At 51.8% G+C, this 23,017-nt stretch overlaps 1 protein-coding gene across 8 annotated transcripts in view; it reads right to left on the bottom strand.

Annotated features, from left to right (window-relative positions):
* SMARCA4 (SWI/SNF related, matrix associated, actin dependent regulator of chromatin, subfamily a, member 4) overlaps positions 1-23,017 on the bottom strand; it is an 87,113-nt gene that overhangs the window by 58,371 nt on the left and 5,725 nt on the right. For 7 of the 8 annotated variants that reach the window (XM_057540199.1, XM_057540198.1, XM_057540197.1 and 4 more), the window contains exons 2-11: positions 13,374-13,626; positions 11,406-11,538; positions 10,044-10,442; positions 9,650-9,748; positions 8,480-8,738; positions 6,153-6,279; positions 5,038-5,211; positions 3,518-3,691; positions 2,140-2,307; positions 1,997-2,047 (exon numbers count right to left, since the gene is read on the bottom strand). In XM_057540199.1, the coding sequence (XP_057396182.1) occupies positions 1,997-2,047; positions 2,140-2,307; positions 3,518-3,691; positions 5,038-5,211; positions 6,153-6,279; positions 8,480-8,738; positions 9,650-9,748; positions 10,044-10,442; positions 11,406-11,538; positions 13,374-13,595 (1,806 nt within the window). In that variant the 5' untranslated portion in view covers positions 13,596-13,626. The remainder of the gene's footprint in view (positions 1-1,996; positions 2,048-2,139; positions 2,308-3,517; positions 3,692-5,037; positions 5,212-6,152; positions 6,280-8,479; positions 8,739-9,649; positions 9,749-10,043; positions 10,443-11,405; positions 11,539-13,373; positions 13,627-23,017) is intronic. The other variant, XM_057540193.1, reaches the window with a different exon arrangement.

Genomic DNA, 23,017 nt, shown 5'->3' on the forward strand with positions numbered 1-23,017 from the left:
AATGCAGTATCTGGAGCATGTACTTTCAACTTCAGACCAACACTGACCTCTAGCTAGGAGGTCTCTTTCTTTTTATTTTTTAATAAATTTATTTATTTTATTGATTTATTTTTGGCTGCGTTGGGTCTTCGTTGCTGCGTGCATGCCTTCTCTAGTTGCGGGGAGCAGGGGCTACTCTTCGTTGCGGTGTGCGGGCTTCTCACTGTAGTGGCTTCTCTTGTTGCGGAACATGGGCTCTAGATGCACGGGCTTCAGTAGTTGTGGCATGTAGCCTCAACAGTTGTGGCTCGAGGGCTCTAGAGCACAGGCTCAGTAGTTGTGGTGCACAGGCTTAGTTGCTCTGCAGCATGTGGGATCTTCCCGGACCAGGGCTCGAACCCGTGTCCCCTGCACTGGCAGGCGGATTCTTAACCACTGTGCCACCAGGGAAGCCCCTAGCTAGGAGGTTTCTTTTGCAGAGGGGTACATGTTAGCCATTCTGAATGTACTTCCTGCACGGTCTAGGACTGAGGAAATGAGGGCCTATCTTGTGGCAGACGGGGGTCAGGTTTTGGGCTATTATAACGTGGACAGGGAGAAGGAGAGAAAGAACCCCGTGGTACTGGATAAGAATTGGAAGTATCAGTGTGACCTCAGTATTTTTAATATATATAACTAGTTAATATATATAACTAGCAAAGCGGATGTGTGTGCATACACACATCTGTTTCCTAGATCTGTCCACTGAGAGGGCCCAGAAGCAATGACAACTCAGTAGCAACGAACACATCTAGATGATGGTTTCCAAACATTCTTCTCTGATTAAAGGAATCAGGGCTCCTTGGAGAAATGACCGAGTCCAGGACTCGGCCAGAGAAAGCAGAAGATGAGCCTGGGCCATTTTCGCGTGCAAGGAAGTCAGAAAGCCCTCAAAGAACGATGGGGACACATCAAAAGCAGGCAGGAGCCAATGTGAAGGGGCTCCTACTGGCCCAAAATGGAACAATTTGAGCATCAAGGTACATAATAATAGTGCAGGATTAAACTAAGTAAATCCATTAAACTAAATAAGAATCCATGAGTCAGTACCAAGGGTTGCCAAACCATGAACAAGCCAAATAAAAAAGAAGGGAAGGCTTTTCCTTCCTGCAGAAAGTCAACTAATAAATGCAGAAGAAAAGACGGGGGAAAAAACATCACCATTTTGTAACCATTATGGCAAAAACTGATACAGGCAAAGACAACAGATGCTGAAACAGCCGATGAAAGTTTGAGGAATCACGTTATCTTTACATAGTCTGAGAATCTCCGCACAAGGCACTTAATCTTTACAGCTGGAGACACCTTGGCGGCCACAAAGGCTCAAGGTCAGTATCACCAGTGGGGGAAGAAATCTACGCCACACACTCCTGATATGACGCACGGAGAAGGACCCGGCGTCACTTTGGGGTTTTCTGTTGCTGTGAAGGACACTGGAGGGTCAACTGTGAAACCTTAACAAGGGCTGTGAATTAGATCACAGTATTGCGTCAATGTTCATTTCCTGGTTTTGATCATTGTACGGTTGTGGAAAAGAACAGCCTTGCTTTTAGGATGTACACACTGCAACACACAGAGGGGTAAAAAGCCCTCACGTGTGCATCTGACCCTCAAATGGTTTAGGAAAAAATAATGACACGTGAAAAGTGGGAATCTGGGTGAAGAGTATGCAGGAACTCTCTGCACTGTTCTTATACCTCTCCTGTGAGCCTGAAACTTTAAAGTGAAACTGAGAAATAAATAACAGCACGTGCATAGAAAAAGCTCTGGAAGGAAACGCACCCAATAGTAAACAATATTCTCTCTGGGCAGTGGGAACGAGGAAGGGTGGAGTGTGGCAGGGGACCTATGTGGATTTTTACCATTGTCATATACTTTTATAATTTCAAAGGAAAAAGAAATTTTTTTTAAGGATGAAATAGACCTAACCTCCAGGGCTGGGCTGGCATTTCCACAGAAGAAACCCCTGGTTCCTCACCTCGCCATCGGGTCCGATTGCAGGTGTCTGTCCTTCAGCGTTTTCTGCCTTCTGTTAGGAAAGAGAGACACAGTCACCCCCCGACCGGGGAGGCCGAGGCACACGTGCACACACAGCCGCACCAGTCCCACCGAGGGGCGCACCTTCTTTTTCTTCTTCTTCTTCTTCTCCTTGGCGACCTGGGCGGCCTTGTGCTGCCGCACCAGCTCCGTGAGGTTTGCCACGTACTCGTCCGTCTGCTGCAGGAGGTAGGCCAGGCGCTTGTCCTTCTTCTGGTCGATGAGCTTGCGGTACCCTTCCTCGTCCTCGGCCTGCAGAAGCGCGCGGTTATGGCACGTGCCCGTGACACGCTCGTCCACCAGCACCCGGGGCGGGAAAACCAGACTCAAGAAGCCCGCGGGGCTGCTGTTAACCAGCAGCCGGACCCACATGTAGGGAGCGCTGAGCTCACACCTGGGGCTGCGCTATATTCACACCTTTCACATAACTACTGACTCCCCTTCAGAACTTCCCCAGTTCCCACCCCGGGCCAGGCTCCTTGGGGACCTGCTGGACAGACATGGTCCTGCCAGAGGCCATTTAAAAGCTCTGTCCCCTATGTCCACAAACACACCCAAATCCCAACCCTTCTCTCCACCTTGTCCGAGCCACCGCTCTCCCACAGACCGCCTGCCCCGGCTTTCTGAGAACACATCGGATCATGTCGCCCCCCGCCCGCATCCCAGCTTACAGCCTCTCTCGGCTCCCCGTCATGGCCAGAATTAAATCCAAAGCCCTCCCCGTGGCCTGCAAGGCCCCACATGGCTGCCTCCGGGACTCCAACCTCACTCTGCCCCACGCCACGCTGTTCCAGCGGCCGCTGGCTGAGCCTCACACACGGCTTCTTCCCGCCTCAGGCCTTTGCCCGCAGCTCCTCTTTGCTGGGAGGTGCTTCCCCTGATCTCCGCATTCGTGGGTCACACCCACCCTGCCCGTAACACCCAGTCAATCCCCACTCCCTGGCCCTGCTTTGTTCTCCTCAGTGCGCTTTTCACCACCCCAAACTATCTTGTCTGTCTCGCTTGGGCATCTCTCTCTCTCGGGCCAGCACGAGCCCCACCAGGGCAGGGACTCTCCTTCGTACTAATGTGGCCCCGTCCACTCAGCAGTGCCTGTCAATATCGGCCGGGTCAGAGAGCCCTCCACGAATAATACATGGTCAGACGCGAAGGGTGGGGTGGGAGGTCGGGCTCACACCATCGGCGGCTCCTCCACCAGGAGGGGTGCCACCTCCGCCTTCCAGAGAGCACAGAGCAGCCAGCTAACCAGCTGAGGTCACGCAGCCGCCGATGGTCAGTGACCGGGCAAAGGTCTGGAGTCAGGTCTCTCAGACTCCCAAACCCAAGCCCCTTCTTTCTCTGTCCTGCCTCTAACTCTGAGCACCAAAATGCCCCGGCATAACCCTGGGCGGTTGATCCGCCCCCATGCCTGCGACACCCAGCACCCGCGTGAAGGGACCCGGGTCATGATGGCCAACTGTACCATGAGCCTCCGCATTCTCTCCTTCTCGATTCTTTCATTCTCCTTCTTCTGTTCCCGCTCAGTGTTGGCGTGGTATGTGGCCACCGCCTTCGTGAGTTTCTGGATTTTGCCTGTGACCGATCTGTGATATTCTTTGAAATCCTTGGCGTGCTGAAGAATGCTGTTGAGGTATTCCTGCAGGACGCACACAGAAGAGCAGACTGACTATGGGACAGGAGTTGCCGTGGTGTCACCCCGAGGGAGACGAAACTTTAAAGGGGGCTTGGTGAAAACCAAGGGGACGCAACCAGAACGATACCGAGACACTGTCTGCCTACGAGGCCCAACATTCTCTGCGTGGACTGTGTGGTGAAAAGGGACCCCCCCCCCACCTCAATGCGTAGCAGATGGGGCAAATGCCCTGGCAGAGACAACCTGGCAGTGTCTGCCACCCGCTGCAAAATGCACCCGCCCTCCCACCAAATCATTCACTGCTAGGGATTTATTTTAAGGAAAATAGCAGAGATTGGCCCAAAAACCCAAGGACAAGAATGCCTATCCCAGTATTACTTTTAACACTGGAAAGCTGAGAGTATGCTGTGTGTCCCCAAACAGGGAAACAGTTTCATAAATCACTGAATGCTGGGCATACTGAGATGGACAACACATATGTTAAGATCATGCTTCAATAAAACTTTAAACAGCTCAATGTGCATATATATATTTTTTAAAGGCAGCTGTTTGACTTTTGATTACTGTATGTATATAGACAAAAAAGGTCAGAATGATATACCAAGATATTAACAGTAGTTAACACTGAATATTGACTTCTCTGTTATTTTAAACTATGCCAGTAAGAGACACTGTTTGGAGGCAAACTTTAGAAAATATAAATGAATGAACAAACAGAATCACCCCAAATCCTACTTGAGTAGAGATTTTGGTCTCCTTGACGGATCTTGTAACAACCTCAGTCAGATCACGGACTGAGGACCCTCCGTGGCTCCCACCTCACTCACAGCACAAGCCCAAGTCATCCTCCCGGCCCACAGGGCCCTGCACGCTCTGCCCATCACCTCCCCACTCTCACCTCCTCCCACCCTCCCCCTCGCTCACCCCACTCTGACTATACTGGGTCACTGTTTTTCACAGAACACTGGGGCACACTCCCCTCTGTCTGCAAAGAGCCTCGTCCACACATCGGTGTAGCTCCTCCCTCGGGGCTCTGCTCAGACCTCACATCCTCAGGGAGACTGTCCCCGACTGACCATCCTCTGTAAAGGGCTCCTCCATCACTCCCTATCCCCGCTTCATGTCTCCTTACACCCTATTCACTCCCAACGTGTTATACGTGTGCTTGATTATGACCCACCTTTCCGTACTGTTTGGTTTTTGTCCACTGAAGTATTCTTAGTGCCTAGGATACTCTTATAATGAACAGAAAAGAGACTCGGACATCGTGCTGAGAGGAAAACCAAGACTCGACAGTGCAGAGCTGACGACTCAGGCACACGGTCAAGCCTGCGGCCGCGGGGACACACCTGGTGCTTCTGCCGGCGCTTGCGCTCCTGCTCTATCTTCTGCTGCTTCTCCAGCTTCTCGGTGATGCGGGCCTCACGCAGGGACTGCCGCTTACTGCGCTTGTAGGCCTTGGCGTTGAGGGCCGTCTCGAGGGCCGTGTCCCTCCTCATGCACACCACCACCTCCTGCCGCAGCTTCGGGAAGGAATAGGAGAAACTGGCGACGGGCACGACTCGGTAACATCCACGCAACACATGCACCTCCGTATCGCAAGCCAGGCAGCAGGCTGCCGCTCCCAGGAGCACCCGTGAGCACGAACGCGTGCGTGGGGCGAACCCGTGGTGGGTGCCCGCGGGCGGGGCACGCACAGGGTAGGAGACAGCTGCTTCTGGACACCCAGCAGAGAGCCCTATGCTCAGGCCTTCAGGTCTCCAGCTTTGCCCTCCCTCAACCACAAACAAACTTCCTTATTGGTTGTTCAAAAGTAAAGGACCCTTAGAAATTAGACCCATCTAGGGACTTCCCTGGCGGTCCAGCAGCCAAGACTCTGCTCTCCCTATGCGGGGGACCCGGGTTTGATCCCTGGTCGGGGAACTAAGACCCCACATGCTGCACAACATGGCCAAATAAAATAAAATTTAAAAAAAAGAAAGAAAAAAAAAGAAAGAAATAGACCCATCTAAGTACCCTGCTTCAAGCTGGCCACTGCCACCTTAGGGAAGGCCCACACTTATTCATCCCAATGTCCCTCCACTGGGCAGGACATGGAAAGGAAGGGGGACGGTGAGCTGACAAGTGTGCTTGGGCACTGCGACTTTTGTTTTTTAAGATTTTTTTGATGTGGACCATTTTTAAAGTCTTTATTGAATTTGTTACAATATTGCTTCTGTTTTATGTTTTGGTTTTTTGGCTGAGAGGCATGTGGGATCTTAGCTCCCTGACCAGAGATCGAACCTGCGCTCCTTGCATTGTAAGGCGAAGTCTTAACCGCTGGACCACTAGGGAAGTCCCGGCACAGCGGCTTTAATGGTCAGGGTACATTTAATAACTGCCCAGTGAGCGGCTCTTTGAATCTAAGCATCAAGGCTGGCAGAAAGAGTCTCTTCCGAAAGCAAAGGCCCACGCCTGCGCCCACCTGCCTCTGGAAGTTCAGCAGCCTCAGGGCCTTGAGCTCGATGGTCGCTTTGGTTCGCAAATCCCCGGCCAGGGACCCGGGAAGGTTTTCAAGTTCCTGAATTCGGTGTGCGATGCGAGCCTGCAGCCTAGGGCGCGAAGACAGAAAAAAGACAGATGATGAGAGGTCTCACCTGTTTACAAGGAACCCATCTGTTCCCTTTCTTTGAAGCTGGAGCCTCAGAGGGAAGCCGATATGAATCATGAGACAGGAGATGGCCGAGAAGAGGATGCCACATGACACAGACTACATACGGCGAGGAGGGCAGGGTGGGTGTGACCCACGAATCCCGAGACCTCTGTGGCTGACCACAGAGGTCTCGGGAGCCACAGCAAACAGGAAACCTGACGGGGCGCAGCTGGCTTCTGGCATGTCAGCACTGGGAGCCGCCTCTGGAGTCAGGCGGGCCAGGGTCTCCATCCCAGCCCTGGGAATCTACGTAGCCCATGAGCCTCAGTGTCCTCAGCTATGAAGTGGGGAGACCCCTCAGAGCAACCCTACAGGCTTGGTCTGAAGTTCAAATGGGATAATCTCCTTACTCGGTCTTTCACACACTTATTGAGCACCTACTGTGTGCCAGGGACCACTCCAGGTGAAGGGATTCAGCACTAAACAAGACTAACAAGGCTGTTTGTTGCTCTCATGGAGCTCACAGCATTATCAGGACGACAGGCCTTAAGGAGTTAAAAAATTAAGTGTCTATGGTAATTCCGGAGAAGGACTTTGAGGAGGGTCCTGGAGGGGAGGGGTCGGGGGGGGGGCAGGGCCTCTATAAGGTGGGGACCTTGGCAATAAAGCTTAAATAACCACAAAGAGTCATGCAGAACATGTGCAAAGTCCCTGGGGCAGGAACAAGTCTAACCTGTTTAAACAGAAAGAGGAACCGGGACAGTCAGGTAGATGAGGACAGAGCATTGGGCAGGGGCTAAAGAGAAAAGGGTTACTCGATGGATAACAGGAAGCCAGTTTTAACCCAGGGAACAGATCTAACATAAGTTAATTGCAAAAGAGACTTCAAACTGCTGTGTGGGAAACACTGCACAGGCAAGGATGGGAGCAGGGAGGCCAGGGAGGAGGTGTAGATCAGATGGCAGGGTGAACAGCGCTGGGGGGAAGGGAGCTGAGAGGGTTCACCAAGGGGACACCGAGGATGAGGGAGTACAAGCGAGGGTCAAGGAGCCGAAGGGTCCATGGTCCATTCAGCTGCTGCATGAGAACAGAGACAGAAGGGAAAACCGGGGGGCATAAGGCCATCTGGACAGGCCATCTTTAAGCCGTCCAGATGGCGCAGGTGGGGAGGCGCCTGGGTACAGGGGCTGGAGCTCCAGGGCACGTCACAGCTGGAGATGCGCTCCGGTGACAGTCACTGGCACAGATTTACTGACGCAGCTGGGGATTTACGGTGAACAAGGCACAACCCCCTCCCCTAATGGAGCTGACATTTACCAAGGGAGGCCAGCCCTGAACAGGTTATAAATGCAGTGGAGAAACAGGGGAGCACGAGGTGCTCAGGGAGTGAATCTCAGGCGCCCCCAGCAGTGTGGGACAGGGTGATACAGACCTACTGTGCACCAGGCATCTCACACAGCGCCCAGCGCTCAGGAGGCCTTGGCAAAGCGACCAACAACTACTGATGTTTGAGGAACATCCACCGCAAAGCTTGCCAGGTGGCTTTTTGAGTGCGGATGAGCCAAAAGTTGGATAATACACTGTGTTGGAGAGGTGAAACAGCACTTTCACTCCAACACATACAATCTCCACGGAGGGCAGTTTTGCAGAACTGATGAAATTTCCACGTGCACGTAAATCCCCTGCACCCAAACTATGCCGTGTTCACAAATTTATTCTGACATAAATGCACACACGTGAAATGAGAAATATGCAAGTGTAGTTACTACAGCATCTTTTCCCCAAAAGATTAGAGAGCACCTAACGTCCATTCGGGTAAGACACTGGCTAAATAAGTCACAGCAGAGCCACCAGGCAGAATGTGTCCAGAAAAAAAAGAGCTTATTTTGTACAAATAGGGGATGATCCCTAAGATATTTTGCTAGGGGAGGAACAGTGCACATGTCAGGTACCATTTGGGGACTGCACAGCCACTTGCACCTATCTGCCTGTACACATACTCGATTTCTCTGGAAGGATACACACTGACCCAGAGAACTGGGAGGCTGGGGACAGAGGCAGGAGGGTGATCTCTGGCTGCATACCCCATAGGCCTTTAGAAGTGTGAACCACATCAACGCGTGACCTGTTGGGCGTGGGGCGCACGGCAACACCCTCACCTGTACTCCCGCTCCTGCAGGATCTCCACGGGGTCCAGGCCCCGCGGCTTCTGGATGGGGGTGATGCGGCTCTGCTTCTGGTGGAGCGGCACCATGGGGGCGGGCTGGGCCGGCTGCCCCGGCGACTGTGTCTGGGGCGGCATCACGGGGGAGGCAGCAGGAGGGACGGCGGGGGGCGCAGGTGAGGGGCGACCCGTTGGCTGCGGGGGGATCAGCTTCTGAGGTGTGCTTGTGGGGGCAGCAGCATTCGCCATGGGTCCTGGGGGGAGTCAAGAAGCAGGGCACAGCATTGAGTTCTGAGTCCATTCCAGGTGGAGATGACAAGCCTGCTGGGCGTTTACTGCCCCGGGGACTAACTCGTCCCCAAGGCTGACAAGGCCTGGGCAGCTCCCCGTAACCCCCACCTCTCACTGCCACACCACTCCTCGCCTATGGGGCTCGCTTCCTCTTCCTCCTCCAGATCTCAGCCTACAGGCCCCTTCCCCAAAGCCCCCTACTGGTCCAAGTGCTGAGTCTGGGTGTGCTCTTGCTATGCTGTGGCCTCACAGGAGCAGCAGTTGCCTGCCTTTCATCCACCCCAGCTCCAACGGAATCCTATTTAAGCGATTAGCCCTTCAATGCCCATCACTGAACCTCAGGGCCTGTGAGGATGGGGAATGAGTCCGTTTTATCCACTGCTTTGACCTAACAGATGTGACCTTCAAATAAGTACTAACTACATTTTACACAGAACACAGGGGAGACAGAATCCCGAGCCGCCCTGCCATCCTGCCTGCCTCTCACAGCTCTGGGAGGGAAGAGAGTCAGCCATAACCTCCAGGCTCGGGACACTGCGTCCTGAAGGACACTGCCTGCAGCTGCAGCCGGGCCTCTCACTTGAGTCCCACGGTGGACTCAGTCATTAGTATCCTTCTCTTCCCGCGAGCAGCTTAGAAACCCCAGGGTCACCGTGAGCCACAAGACAAGGGTGGGCAGGTACAGAGGAATGGAACCAAACCCAAGCCTTTGGGAGCTGAGCAGTGCCAGGTGAGACCCAAAGAAGACGGCAGAGGCAGCAAGGACGCATCCTCGGCCCGTTCTCTCTGACCGGGCTCATCTCAGGGTCTGCATGATGCAAACTTGACATGGGAGTCAGGGCACAGACGTGTCACCAGAACAGAGGGAACTTACCTTCAGGCCAGGGCTTGGGAGGCCCTCCTGGGGGCTGGCCGGGCATCCCGGGGGGCACGCCTGAGGGTCCTGGAGGGGGCATGTTGGGCCCTCCCATACCTGCACGCAGGGAGAAACGGACAAGAGGATAAAACGCGTCCTGTGTTTCTCCCTGCACCTGCCTCCCTGGGCAGCCCTGGCTCCAGGGGACACACCCAACAACAAGCCCCTCATTGTGGGCACCAGGGGAGAAAGGGGGCAGCTGGAGAAACAACATTTATCACGACAGCAACCCTGCTGTCGGGGAAGCCGATGGGCGGCAGAGTCCAGAGCTGCCCGACACTGATGCCCACACCCCTGTCAGTTTGCTCTGAGACCCCTCCCTACCCCGAGGGCCATGGGCGGTGGGCCTTACCGTGAGGCCTGCTGTAGTTTGGAGGTGCTGGTCCAGGACCGGGGCCTGGCCCGGGCCCGGGGCCAGGTCCTGTTGCGGACACAGAGGGTGGAGGTAGTGTTGGCATCTGCTGCTGCATCCCGGGCATTGGCCGCTTCCCCTGCACTGCCATCTGCAGGTGGTCAGGGAGGGGCTGCCCCCGGGCCAGCATCTTGTAGGCCATGATCTGAGCTCTGAGCTGGTGCAGCTGGTTCTGGTTAAAGGGCGTCGGGCCCCGGTTCTGCTGCCCCAAAGCCTGGGGGTCAGCACCATCCAGCGGGGCGCCTCCAGGCCCGGACGACATCTGCGGGCCCGAGGACGGGCCGCTGGCTGGAACCGGACTGGAGGCGTGCTCGGAGCCACCCAGGGGCGAGGGGTAACCTGCGGGGAAATGTGGATCCGAGCGGTCACTCGGCAGCACATGTCCAGTAATTTTTAAGGCAGAGACGGGAACCCTTGCCTGCTTACACTGGCCCCTACCCTGAGATTTCGTTCCCATGATTACACTGGCCCCTACCCTGAGATTTCGTTCTCATGATTCAAACAAGAGGCACCCAGAGGGCACACGCTCGCAGCTTGGTTGGCGGCCTGCACAGCAGGTTTGGTTCGGCCCATCTCTCAGTAACCTGCCAACGATTAAAGCTGAGATGTCACACAGATCCGGGCTTTCTCTGGGCCTGCCCCCCTGCCCCTCGGCTTGGCCAGGCCCACTCCTCTCACTTCCGTTACCTGCGGAGCCCCTGAGCTTCCCACCCCGTGACAGGAAGCCATGTAACCCCATCGCTTCTCAAACTTCCCTGTTCAGAAAAGTACCTGGAGGGCTTGTTAAAGCTGAGCCCCGCCCCGCTCCTAAGATTCTGACTCAGCAGGTCTGGAGCAGGGCTGAGCCCAGGAGTCTGCATTTCTTCTTTTTTTTTTTTTTGGCTGTGCCACGCGGCTTGCGGGATCTTAGTTCCCTGACCAGGGATCAAACCCAGGGCCCCGGCAGTGGAAGCACCAAGTCCTAACCACTGGACCGTCAGGGAAATCCCAGGAGTCTGCGTTGGGTGGCACCAGAGCTGCTATCCCGAGGAGCCCATCCTGCCCAGGGCTTGTCTTAACACCCAGCGGTGAACACAGTTCTGTCCCACCAGTATCCGCTCTCCTGGGGCTGCTCCAAGACAAGACGCCCTGAACAGGGCACCAGCCAAGCACAAGCTAAACAGCCCCCTGTGGCAGGGTCTCCCACGAGGCTCAACTGTCCTAGGTCCTCTGAATCCATGCATGGGTGACCCGATTAGGAAAATGACCTCGGGACTTCCGGAGGGCAACAAACATGAAGAAAGAAAAGAAAGGAAACCATACCTTGGGAGTGCTGGTCCATGGGGCTTGGCGGGGGCCCCATCCCGGCGTGGCCCCCCGACCGCATCCCCATCCCCTTCATCTGGTTGTAGCGGGGGTCGTCCGACATGCCCTTCTCGTGCATGGACTCCATTGGCTACGAGAGTGGAAAACAAGGCAGGATCAGCAAGGGGGGAAGGGAAGAGGCTGCACAGAAAGGCGCTGAGTGAGAGGAGCTCAATATCACTAATAATGCCCATCCAAAGTCGCCACGGCATTTACTGAACCGCCAACATGACCAAGTGGCTTAGGTCCAAGACATGGTCCTGACATCTACTTAGGTGTCAAGGCAAGTGCATGAAATAGTGCCACCCAGGGAACCTGCAGATTGGTGGTCTAGAAGCAAGGGGACAGCTGGACTAGGACATCAGGGAGAGGGTGAGGAGACACTTTCAGACAGCCAAAATCTCACAAGGAAAGGCCACACATAGCTCCTGGTCAGGAGCAGTGTTAGCTGGGACACCAAGCTCCCTGTTCATCGTCACAAGAAGACCTTGTGACCGCAAGTCTTTGGAAGGGGGACCCTCTTGCCTGGGAGACTGTAAATCAGAGAGACGGGCAGTAACTCCTGCCCATGAAGTATGGTAACAGTATGTCAAATGTCCTCACTGATCCGAGATTGGCCTCCCACCTGCTAGCTGGGAGGGAGGCTGTCTGCAGCATCGTTCTGCCCCTCCGCGGAGGCTCGATCAGATCCTGGTGGGACAGAAACACACATTTTCCCTCCTGATGCTCAGCACTAAGCACTCCCCCTACGGAACGGCTGGGAAAGGGGACATTTTCCGAGACCCTTCCAGGCCCTCTGTAGGCCCAGTTAATGCAAACATCCAGCTCTCTGGTCTAATAGTTGGCCCAGCAAAGTCAGCTACAGCTCAGTGTGTGCCGTGAGAGGAGGACGAGAGGGCACCGGGCTGGGAGCACGAGGGCCAGCTTCACAAGCAGAAGAAGCAGGGGGCCCTCGGGATGCTGAGGAGAACCCTGGGTGGGGCCCACCGGGTGGGGCCCACCCTCTGCTCCTTCTTCCCTGGGCTGGTGGAGCTGACTGATGGGCTCGCCTCCCCCAGAGCAGGAGCTCTGTGCAGGCAGGTGAAGGGCACCACCAGACCTCAGCTCCTAGGCCAGACACATGGCAGGCGTCTGACAAACATGTGTCAAGTGTCCAGGAGTAAGAAACAAAATGGTCAGAGAGGGAAAAGGAGATGGTGCTAGAGGAGAAGCTGGCCTCAATCAGCGTGTGTGTGGGGGTGGGGGGATGGGGGGAGATCACCAACAGCTTTCCAAGAGGGAAGTGACAAGACAGATACTGTATCGAAGTTGACAAAAATATATGGGGGATGGGGAGGGCAGGGAGTCACCTCACTGTGTGGGAGGTCAGCGATGTGGCACATGCCTGAGGGGCTGGGAGGGCCGGAGGGATGAGATGGCTCTGCCACCAACTCACTGAGTGACCATCTCTCTGAGACCTTACTTCCTCGTCTGCAAAATGGGCAAAATACTATCCATAACATGCTATCCATAAGAGGGTATTTTCCTCATCTCCTTCAACCACCGCCCAGGAATGCAAAGAGAGAGGACAACCATTTGTGTTAAAAGAGCTTTTTTTCATCTCACTGGCAAAAGCATCCCTGATCAACTCAGGTAAGTGGTTAAGACAGTGGTACCCGAGTACAGGATCAAGTGGGGGCAAAGGGCACCTGCTGCTGTGCTCCGTGAGTTACCCGGGTGAGCCGAGCAGCCCGAGTGGAGGAAACCATGGGCTGTTAGCCATCTTTTAGGATTTGGACATTTTTAATTCATTAATAAAACAACGGGCGTGAGAGACAGAGGGTGGGGTGGCTGCCGGCTCGCAGCGGAGGCCAGGATGTGCTGCTCACCCTCCCGTCTCTGATGGTGAGGACCAGCTGGTGGGGCAGCGGGCCCAGGGCTCCCTACCTTGTGCATCTGGTGCATGTTGTCCTGAGGGTATCCTCCAGGCCCCTGGGTCGGGATGGGGTGTCCTGCTGAGGGAGGCCCTGGGCTGGGCCCCATCATGCTGTGGGCGGAGCCGGGTGAGGGACCTGGGCTAGGGCCCAACATGGCTCCAGGGGAGGGGCCCGGGCCCGGGGAAGGGCCTGGCCGAGGAGTTCCGCCCAGGGGTGGGTCTGGAGTGGACATCTTCACGGGAGCTGCGGACAGTGGTCTCCTGCTGGAAGAAAGTCCCAGTCAGCGTGGGGGTCATGGCCATCGGCTGGGCGGGTCAGGGCAGGTCAAGGACGATCACACACAGTCATGTCAGAGCACCCATCTGACAGGGAGTTGGCGCCTTTGACGGGCACCCCCAGTCACCCAGTCCTTTCTCCTCCATTCCTCTCCGAGGAGGTGATACATCAGGCACCCAAAATCAGATCAAAGTCCCCCGAGGAAGGGGTGGGACTCAGGAGGTGGGGACACCAGGTGATACTGCCTCACTTCCCCTGGTATCTTTCTGATTACAACAGAGAGGACGTTGCAGGGCAGTGCTGACATGCCCTTCACATCACTCCAACACTTGCTCATCTTCCTATTTAAGAAAAAAGAAGAACGTGACTAAGGCTCAAAGCCTTTGCTGCCAACAGCATCTGACTGGACCTTCATCAACTAAAACCAATATTCATAGCAAGTAATGCTGGTTTCCACTTAAGGCAGTGAGACCAAGTTTCCTTTAAAATACATGAATTTAAGTTTTAAAAGTAAGCTCCTTTAAAGAGAAGTATTACAGAACTAATGGCACTCTGATACCTCAAATACTTCAAAAGTGATATTCAAGTGCTGTAAACTAAAAATTGATGCCCGGAACTATGACCCCGCGCCTCCACAAGACCCAAAAATCAGGTAAAAAAGTATCCAGTGATGTTGGTAAGTTATGATTGCTACGACTGGTCTGCGAGCTGATAAATTTTATAAGTGCTCCCTACAGTAAAGGTTCAGTTTTCAGGGAACCCTCAATCTGTTATGACTGTAAGTTCTATGGCTGTAAGTAAAATTCTCTTTAACAACCCCTTTCCTGATAAAGGAGTAATACATCCTCAGTGCTGAAATCTGGAAAACGTAAAAAGAATACAGAAACTTAAAATTACCCATCGTCCTACCAGACACAGAGGTTAAGTGCTTGCTGGCCCTGCAGAGAGCAAGAAGCGACCCTGCCCTCCTTACCCCTCCCAGCAGGGTGGGGTGAGGGGGTATGTGTGGGGAGAGAGGGCTGCAGCTCCTCGGAGACCCCCAGAGCCGCGACGATGGAGCCCTCTCAGGATGGAGAGCTGACTGGTGCTCCCGCTGGGACCCGGCCACACTCCAGTGCTTCTCCTTCGAGGCTGTTCCACACCCAGACACTCGCTCTACAGAATTACTCAGCACATTCTAGGCCAGCTTTCTCTTCAGAGAATCATACCTACGACCCTTTTCATCATTTAACAGTCTTCAAGACACAAATTCTAGCGGTTCCACCAAGTTCCCTGGTCCTGATGCATCCCGAGTTATTTAAAAGCCGCTCTTTTTTTTTTTTTTTATTGGAGTATAGATGATTTACAATGTCGTGTTACTTGCCGCTGTACAGCAAAGTGAATCAGTTGTACATATGCATACACCCACTCTTTTTTAGATTATTTTTCCCATACAGGCCATTACAGAGTACTGAGTAGAGTTCCCTGTGCTCTAAAGTAGGTCCTTATTAATTATCAAAAGCCCCTCTCTTGTTGGCATGCCACAAATCTGCTTTTGTTTCTGTGGACTTTTTGGTTTGGGGAATGAATCTCTTTGCCCCTAAGTTCTACTGGGCTCTCCTGATTCTAAGGATAAATCTTGAAAAAGTACAGACACATTTTTAATTCTCTTGATTCAAAAAAAAAAGTCTTCATTTGAAAGGTGGGGGTATATCTTCCTGGATAACAGATCAAAAGCCCGAACTTCTTCAGTCCAGTTTCATGACTAAATAACTGGAACAGAGAGGGTCAGAAATCTTGGCAGAGCCAGGACCAGCAGCTGTCACCCCTGCCTGCTTGTGAACACGCCTGACCGTTCGAGAAAACACTCCGCCATCCTCCCGGCATCCCTGATCTCCTCCAAAGCTCAAGGAGCCTCAGTGCTGGACCTTAAATACACCTAACAGGAGTGCTGGAGAACTGACATGTGCTCACATTCCCTTCCGCACAAATCCAAAACCCAATACGCTCAAGGAAAAAAAATCAAACTTTAAAAAAAAATAAATTCGAGATAAATTCATTTGGAAGCAAAATCTGACCTGATTCAAAAAGACCTGTACTCAGAAAATTCTAAAACTCTGATGAAAGAAACTGAAGAAACACAAACAGATGGAAAGATACACTGTGTTCATGAATTGGAAGAATCAGTGTTGTTAAAATGACCAAATTACCCAAGGCAATCTACAGATTCAGTGCAATCCCTATCAAAATACCCACGGCATTTTTTTACAGAACTAGAACAAATAATTCTAAAATTTGTAGGGAAACACAAAAGACCCTGAATTACCAAAGCAATACTGAGAAAGAAGAACAGGGCTGGAGGTATCATGCTCCCTGACTTCAGACTATACTACAAAGCCAGAGTAATCAAAAGAGTACGGCACTGGCACAGAAACAGACACACAGATCAATGGAACAGAATAGAGAGCCCAGAAATAAATCCACGCATTTATGGTCAATTAATCTACAACAAAGGAGACAAGAATATATGCAGAAAAGACACATGCACCCAAATGTTCATAGCAGTATTATTTACAGTAGCCAAGATATGGAAGCAACCTCAGTATCCAGCCACAGATGAATGGATAAATATGTGGCATGTGTGTGTGTGTGTGTATATATATATATATATATATATATATATATATATACACACACATATACACACACACACACACATATATATATAATAGAATATTACTCAGCCATAAAAAAAGAATGAAATTTTGCCATTTGCAACATGGATGGACCTGGAGGGTATTATGCTTAATCAAATAGGTCAGAGAAAGACAAATACTCTGTTGTCACTTATATATGGAATCTAAAAATAAAACAAATGAATATAACAAAACAGAAACAGACTCACAGATATAGAGAACTAATGGTGACCAGTGGGGAGAGAGGAGAGGGAGGGGCAAGATGGAGGTAGAGCATGAGGAGGTACAAACTACTATGTATAAAATGAATAATCTACAAGGATATATTGTACAGCATAGGGAATACAGCCAATATTTTATGATAACTTTAAATGGAGTATAATGTACAAAAACATCTGAATCACATCGCACACCTGAAACTAATATAATATTGTAAATCAACTATACCACAATTAAAAAAAAAAAAATTTGACCTGATTCAGCTCCATGTGAATATTCACACATTCTGCCGCACAAACAGGATGCTGTTTGCCCTGCCACGTGACAGCGGTCTGCGCCCTGTATCTCGTTTGCTAAAATGCTGATTCTAGAGTTGGAAACCTCTGGTCCAGGGGTTTGTCTACAGGGTGGATGCACCAGCAGTCACCCTTCCCAGGTGGGCAGCCGAGTGATATGGCCGTGGCCGTGGCTGGACTGAGGATGATGGCTCCTCGGGGCTCCCTTCTGGGCCCTTTGTGTCCACAGGCCCTCTCTTCGGGTCCACAGAGCGCCGCTGAGGCGGGAAGAGGGACAACAGTCCTGCAGCTCCTTAAGGAACCTGTGGCATCTGGCAGCTCATGGTTTCTTTCTCACCTGGAGGTCTCCACTCGAAGTCAAGCCAACTGAAACTGATGGCAAAATAAAATCCACACCACCCTCCTATCTAAAGACAGACGAACCGATGTGTCTCTGGAAAGACAGCTTTTCCCAAGGTCCCTCTAGGAATCAACTGCCTCCTCTCACAGCACCACTAACGTCATCGGCGACACACAGCAGCTCACCAAAGACATAGGAGGGCAGCGAAAAAGACTTTCACGCCCGAGTATGGCAACCTTCGCCTTCAAGAAGCATGGGCTTTCACAAAACCCTTTTTAAATGGCATTTCCTTCAGAAGCTGCCACCTCTGAAGGGTCAGGTTGCAATGAAACAGGTACGGAGCCACCGTCAGCAAACTCGTTTCTGGACTTGAAAGCTCAGACACACGTGGCAACGACAGTAAAGGAGATCCAAAAAGTGCAGACACAATGCAAAACCATCCTGAGCGGCAAAGCAGGTAGGGTTCCATCAAAAGCCCCACCAGGGGTTGGTGCTGGTGCCACCTGTGGACACAGGAGGGCAGTCCTACAGCATAGCGTTGGAGAGAACAGAAAAATGGAACTGGGGAGCGGCTCTCGGGTCCTTGGTGTAGTACTGAGGAGGGGGGATCTTGAGTTCTGGCATACCTCAAGTGCCCTGATCGTAGGTATACAGCTGGATGAATCCTAGATCAGACATAGCACTTCCAACATTCCAGAAGGGGTCTTTGGCCCCTTCCCATCCAGAACCACCCTGCCGGTGGAACTCCTGTTCTGACTTTCTCACTGTAGGTTAGTTTCGCTTGTTACTGAACTCAATCTGAAAAGAGGGTCAGGGACTTCCCTGGCGGTCCAGTGGTTAGGACTCTGCACTTCCTTTGCAGGGGGTACGAGTCTGATCCCTGGTCAGAGAACTAAGATCCCACATGCCGTGCAGTGTGGCCAAAAAAAAAAAGAAAAAAGAAAGAAAAGAAAAGAGGGTCATAGAGTTTACTTCTGCTCATCGCTAGGTCTGGGAGGGGCGGGCATCCATGCAGCTGGATGCTACTGTCAATTCTCCTGTTCCCAGATGTGGTGCTCCCAGGTTTTAGCACACATAAAGCTGCTGTGAACAATGTCATTTGGTGGATGTGGGCGCTCATTTTCCTTGTGTGTCCAGGAGGGGAACTGCTAGTCATGAAGGAGGCATAACTTCACCTTGGCAGATATTGTCAGTTTTCCAAATCAGCATGACAATCACATACACCGCCCTCCCTGCAGCAGCTGGGTGAACGTTCCAGTTCCTCTAAATCAACTCTTGGTGCTGTCAGTCTTTTTAATTTGTAACCGTTCTGGTGAGTGTATAATCGTACCTTATTCCAGTTTTAATTTGCATTTCCCTTGTGACTAATAGTGTTGCACCTTTCCATATGCTTACTGGCCACCAAGAGGTCCACTTTTGTACAGGCTGTAAGCTTTCACTAACATTTTATTGGGGATATGTGGTTGCTATTACTGTCTCCCAGCGATGAAGAGAAGTTCTTAATTTTAATGATGTCCAATGTATCAAGTCAGTTCTTTTATGGTTAGTGGTTTTGGGGTTCTGTTTAAGAAATCTTTGACTACCTGCGACAATGGGAAATAATATATTTGGTCTCTGCCTTCAGTTCCTGACAGAGTTCCTAAAACCTGTGTAGTGATAGGGGTGATAAGAGCATCTTACACAGAGCTCCAAAATCCCTTACAATTTCCTCAGTGATAGGAGTGTCTTTTGTTCTAATGAGGCTACTCTAGGTGGGCTCCTGGATGGCTTCAGGATGGGAGCTGGTCGTCAGAAAGATCAAACCATGGTGAGAAGCTTAGAACCTTCATCCCCACCCCACCCCATCCTCCAGTGAGGGGAGAAGGGCTGGAGGTTGAGTTAATCGATCATGGTTACGTGATGAAGCACCATAAAACCCCTAAACTATGGCGTTCAGAGAGCTTCTGGGTTGGTGAACACATCCACGTGCCAAGAGGGTGGTGCACCCCAACTTCATGCAGACAGAAGCTCCTGTACTCCGGACCTTTCCAGACCTCACCCTATGTATCTCTTCTTCTGGCTGTTCATTTGTATCCTTTATAAACTGGTAAACATAAGTGTCTTCTTGAGTTTTGTGAGTTGTTACAGCAAATTATCAAACCTTATGAGGGGGTCATGGGAATCCACGTTTGTAACCAAGTTGGACAGAAGTGTGGATAACCTTGGGACCCACTACGTGCGACTGGCATCTGAAGTGGGGGGCAGTCTTGTGGGACTGAGCCCTTAACCTGTGAGGTCTGCACCAACTCTGGGTAGTTAGTGTCAGAATTGAATTGAACTGTAGGACACCCTGTTGGTGTCCACAGGAACTTGGAGAATTGGTTGGTGTGGAAAACCCACGTTTGGTGTCAGAAGTACTGTGACACTTTACTACCTCAAGATCATGGAGGTAGAGAAAGGGAAGGAATACTTTAAAGTCCAGGGGGATTGTGACTTGTTCCCGCCTCCTAGTGGTTTACAATTATTGAGGAAGAATCAGTCACAAAGAAAGCGCAGGGAGGTAAGATCCAGTCAGAGAGGGGAGGGAAAGGAGTGGTCCCATTTGGTAATAAGGACAGGAATTTATTTCCTCACTGAGCCTGCACCACCACCCTACGAGGAAGGACTACCAGACAGAGGGGTCCCTGAGGCTCACAGGCCTCAGTGGGTCAATGCAAGAGCTGGCATCACAAGCCCAAGGCCATAGTAGAGCTCAGACTCTGAGCGTGGACTCTGCCACCTGCCAATGGCACAACGTCGCACTCCCTGAGCCTGTTTCCTCTCTGCAGGCTGGGGCTGAGACCAGTCCCTCCCTCAGGGGTCGCTGGCTGTGTCACACAACCTAAACACGCCAGGCACATGCCAGCAGCAAGCGCTACCACGCTGCTGGTGAAATCAGCCATTAGCGCTCCGGACGCACGGCACTCAGGACAACAGGCTCACTTCCCTCCTCGGGAAGTAGAGGTTGCACGAGGCAGCTCCGCTGACCTGGAGGAGCAGCGGCTGCCTGAACGCCAGCACAGCCTTGGTGCAAGTGAGGACCAGCTGTCAAAAGTGACCGCGGTCCAGCCTGACAATCAATGGATAGGATTTGGGCTACGAACTCTCCCTTGCCTTTTTAGCTCCCACTGCACAAAGGAGTTGTTCTTAGCCATCATCAAGCCAGCCCCTCCTGAGGTGCGGGGCTGGGCATGGCCCTGCGGAGAGCCAGAGAGGGTGTGGGACGGGATACCAATGTGCTCCTACCCAGGGCGGGCCAGACAAGTTCAGCCAGGAATTTCAGAAGACAGATAAGATCTGAGGGCAAGGAACACCCCTCTCCCCAAACCCCTTCTTCCCTCATCACCAAACACCCCTGCCCTCCTCATACAGGAAACTAAAGATCTGGCATTTTCAGCAAAGCCCTTGGGTCCCCTAGGTCATCCTCAAGGCTGCCTCAGGGGGGTTCAGGTGGCTTTCTGGTGCTGCCTGGACTCCTGCAACAAGTCCCTCTCTGACAACTCACTTGGTGTCTGGGCTGGAAGAGGTGGGGCAACTTTGCACAACACAGAAATCCATCTCAAACCAGACAGACAACCCAAACCTAAGCAGGCGAGAAAAGCGAAGGAAAAGGGGATGCAGGGGCCAAAATGGCAAAGCCACTAGCACGTGTGTGTCTGGGAGCCTCATCGAGATGTGTGTGGCCCGAGGGGCAGGGGTATTTGGGGGTTCCACGAGGGGGGAACGGAACCTTGGGCAGGTAGCCCGAAGGCATGTGACAGAAAGTAAATGTACTCCAGGGCCAGAACCAAAAAGCTGAAAACTAAGGACAGTTCAGGAGGCTGTGAGATGAAAACAGACTCCCAGGTTCCTGGGGCCAAAGGGTCTGGAAGGGACTCAGCCATTTCACCTCAATTTCTCTGAGAAGCCCCCCAACTGCCGAACAACCAGAACTGCCCGCAATCCATGCTGTACAAGTCAAAGCATCATTAAAAATGAATGCGGGACACGGTACAAGTGGACACAGAGGATAGTCCAAAATGAAGCAGGGGAACAAGGCATCGTCAAAGTTAGGGGTGCTTGGCCCAAACCCCACTTTACTAAGAAGAACAATTTCTGCACGTTAATCCGAGCACAGAAGCCAGAAAACACATACCAAACTGCCAGCGGCTCTCTCTGGAGGCGTCTGTTGGGGAGCGTACACTTTCCACATCACAGATTTCTGGACTTTTTCTTTGTGTGTTTGTTTTTTTTTTTTTAATTTTTATTTATTATTTATTTATTATGTTTATTTTTGGCTGTGTTGGGTCTTCGTTTCTGTGCGAGGGCTTTCTCCAGTTGCGGCGAGTGGGAGCCACTCTTCATCGCGGTGCGCGGGCCTCTCACTATCGCGGCCTCTCTTGTTGCGGAGCACAGGCTCCAGACGCTCAGGCTCAGTAGTTGTGGCTCACGCGGCATGTGGGATCTTCCCAGACCAGGGCTCGAACCCGTGTCCCCTGCATTAGCAGGCAGATTCTCAACCACTGCACCACCAGGGAAGCCCCTGTGTGTTTGTTTTAACTATTACTTTTGTAAACAGATTTTTAAAAAACACTTTAAGGAAAAAGAAAAAAAAAAAAGCCCTGGATCAGAAAAAATACCTGGGAGATAAACACCCAGAAAAGATGCCCCAAGAAGTGCCTTTGTGGAAATAAAGGAGGAAGATGAAAGGATCTGCGGACTGTGTTATTTTCCATCTACTTTCAACTTCACCAAAATCACTATGCTGACATTCACATGCGGAACCAGACCTGCTTGAGGATCAGAGGTCTAGTTTCTTCTTTCGTACCACTCTTAGCGTTTCTCTTAGAAATAAAAAAGGACCGTGGTGGCTGGCCACTGTGGCAGGACAGGCTGCCAACAGGCGATCGGGACCCTCTGAAATCTGCTTGCTGAGATTATGGGTTGGCTTTTTTTTTTTTTCCATCTTGCCTAAAAACCAGCTTTATATTTAAGTTTGGTCCCAGGATGGCTGCTCTTTTGTTTTTTGGGGCGTGGAGAAATTTGTTCGAAGACACATTTCAGCAGCAGCAACACTGCGGTCAAGTCAGGACCCGGCGCTCAGACGGTGCAAGGTGGCCGGGCCGGATGGCTTCAGCAGAGCCAGCCCCATCCGCCACATTTAAACTACAAAATGAGATTTCCACCTCCCCCATCCCCACCCCCGCCACACTCCACGACTAAGAAAACCCTCCACACCTGACCTGACGGTGTGGGGTGCACTAGTCCGCGAACCTGCAAGGACGTGCAGGGCGGGGCACCTGTGGTTTTAAGGACTGCGTGGAAATGGCTTATTCCTGAGACCCTGGGAAGCTGGCTGTTCTGTGGCATTTCCCTTGCAATATAATTAAGTAGCAAAACCTTGCCCTACATTTAAAAGGGAATGCATTTGAGAAACTAAAAAACCATGTCGTGATGATAAATTACAGTGTCTTCTCAGTTCTACCTCAGAGGTAGACATGCCAAATTGCTACCAAGTACTATTTTTAGCACTGGGAATTATATATCATTTCATTCATTGGAATCCTCCCCCCTGCTCTTTTTAAGTTTTTCATTCATCTGAAAACCACTGAAGAGTACCTCCCCATCTATAACATGGCAGGAGACATGAAGACAACCAGGCCAGCCCTCTGCCCTCGAGGAGCTCAAGCTCTAATCCAGCAGGGAGATAAACTGTCCACACTTCAAGAACACAAACACGAGCCTATCTACACAGGTGTTTTCCAAACTCTTTTTACCATGACCCAGACTCCAATGTGACCCAGCACAAACACGCATCAAGTAACCAAGACAAGTTGTACAGTTCTGGCCA

Source organism: Balaenoptera acutorostrata, chromosome 2 (genome assembly GCF_949987535.1).
Source record: "Balaenoptera acutorostrata chromosome 2, mBalAcu1.1, whole genome shotgun sequence".
Lineage (NCBI taxonomy): Eukaryota > Metazoa > Chordata > Mammalia > Artiodactyla > Balaenopteridae > Balaenoptera > Balaenoptera acutorostrata.